Source organism: Vigna radiata, chromosome 1 (assembly GCF_000741045.1).
Source record: "Vigna radiata var. radiata cultivar VC1973A chromosome 1, Vradiata_ver6, whole genome shotgun sequence".
Lineage (NCBI taxonomy): Eukaryota > Viridiplantae > Streptophyta > Magnoliopsida > Fabales > Fabaceae > Vigna > Vigna radiata.
Window position 1 is genome coordinate 19,734,651 of NC_028351.1, and position 2,115 is coordinate 19,736,765.

Here is a 2,115-nt window from a genome sequence, read left to right on the forward strand (position 1 = left end):
AGTGACCGATTTGATAAATTCTTCAAAGTCTATGAGTCTCAACTAAATAGTGATCAAGCTAGCTTCAGGTCATTGGAGACACAGATTGGGAAGCTGTCAAAAAGAATAGAGACCACAGAAAAAAAATCAGTTTAGGGCTAATACAAATGTTAACCCTAAAGATGAATGCAAAGTTGTTTTGATAAGCCATAAAAGGAAGGCAGACTGAGAGCCAATTGATTTTGAAAACAATGAAAAAGGAGATGAGGAGATGGTGGATGTTAATGAAGTCAATGAGAAAGGAAGCAGTGAAGATGAAATTGAACTCACTGATGAAGAAGAGGATCCTGAAGAAGACATTATTGAGCCAGAAAGGGAAGAGAAAGTTGAATTCACTAAACAAGAAGAGGAGTTTGTAGTTCAACCTCAAAAGATGAAGCATCCGCCTAAGGTAGAAGATCCAGGATGTTTAACAATTTCATGTCTTCTGAATGGGTGTGATGTAGTGGAAGCCATGATAGATTCTAGAGCTAGCATTAATATGTTACCCAAGCATTTCTTAACAAAGTTCAGAGGCTTAATGCTAAAAGCATCCAGTGTTATTGTGACGATAGCAGATGGATCCATGGAAAAACCAATCGGTATGGTGGAGGATGTTATTGTGCGAGTGGAGCAGCTTGAGTTCTTAGTTGATTTCATTGTTATGGATGTGGAAAATGATGAATAGATTCCTGTGATTTTGGGAAGACCTTTCATGGCAACATCCAAGATGCTTATTAGTGTCCATGATAAAAGGATAATGATGAAAGATGAGGAATATTTGCTTCTCTATACTGGCTATGAGGAGGAAAAGGTCAGAGTAATAAGGAGAGTCGGACATAAGAAGCCTGAGAGAGAAGCTGCTTCTGAAGATAGCACATCAAGTATTGTTTATACTAACAACTGTAATGTTTTGCGGGTACCTGTGAATCAAGAAAGAAGATCCATCCAGTCCGAACTAAACGAAGACTCATTCCAGCCAGACATTAAAGTGAAATATAAGAAGAGGGAGTGGGCATTAAAGGGATAAAGGAGGAAGGGATGGTGGAGATTGAACCTTAGCCTTAAACAGGATGTGAACCCTTGTCTTGACATTCTTTACCTTGAGTTGGGATGAGCTTAATTGTTTGTGATGAAAAGGTTCAACTTTGGGGTTGCTTGGGGGAAATTGGAAGGCACTTCAAAAGCATTGCGCTCAAAGGTTGTGAAAGAAAAATACATGAGATAAAGAAAAAGAAAAGAAGAAAAAGCATGAAGATGAGCTCAATGCAAAAGAAAAGGAAAAAAGTTGGGAATAAGTGAGATTGGTGAGGAAGATAGTTGTACTTAAATGTTGAATGTCAGGGTAGCTCTCTTAACTCAAGGATTTTGCATTCCAGAAAAACCATTTTTTCTTGTTAGCCCAACCTTATTACAAGCCTTGGAAAAGCCCTTTTAATGGCATTTGCATGTAAGGATTTTGGTTGTTTTAGATGAATGGCAATTCTGTTTCATGTGACTTGTGAATGATAGAATGTTGGAGTGTTACTGATGAGTCGATATTTTATTGATTTCACTTAGTTTATTGTGCTAGAATTAATCAGGGAAATGTGCTTAATTGTCAAGTATTTTCCCGTTTTTCCTAATTATGCTTAATTTGACCGAAAATTCTAATTTTAATTAATTTGAATTTTCTCAGCTAATTATTTGCATTATTATTTTCAGGGAAAATTTTAGAAACACAATTTGGGACATTTGGAGGACACCAAATAAATTCAAGACTCTCCATTTAGACATTTTAAATTTTAGTTGTATTGTAATTTTAATTGTTAAAACTTTTTACACAAACTCTTTGCATTTTGGACCAATTTTGAAAAATTATTGTTAGGCCCAATTTTATTAGACACTTGACACTTGGCAACCCTAAGGTTGGGTGGACCCCACCCTAAATTTTGAGACATATGACCCTTATAAATGGTAGCAGCCGTCACACTTGGAGAAGGGGATTCTCGGTTGAAAGAAAAAGGAGGCTGCAACATTTTATTTGAAAACCATGATTCAACTCTTGGATGTTGGTTGAATGGAGAACTTCTAGCTGCCACTTTTCCTTTTACTTTT

General features: G+C 36.5%; 1 protein-coding gene across 1 annotated transcript; it reads left to right on the forward strand.

The window, feature by feature from the left end:
• The first annotated feature begins 250 nt into the window (after positions 1-250).
• On the forward strand, positions 251-706 carry LOC106758884. Its single transcript, XM_014641888.1, has one exon. It carries the CDS (start codon positions 251-253, stop codon positions 704-706), a length of 456 nt encoding a protein of 151 aa, XP_014497374.1.
• Positions 707-2,115: the final 1,409 nt, after the last annotated feature.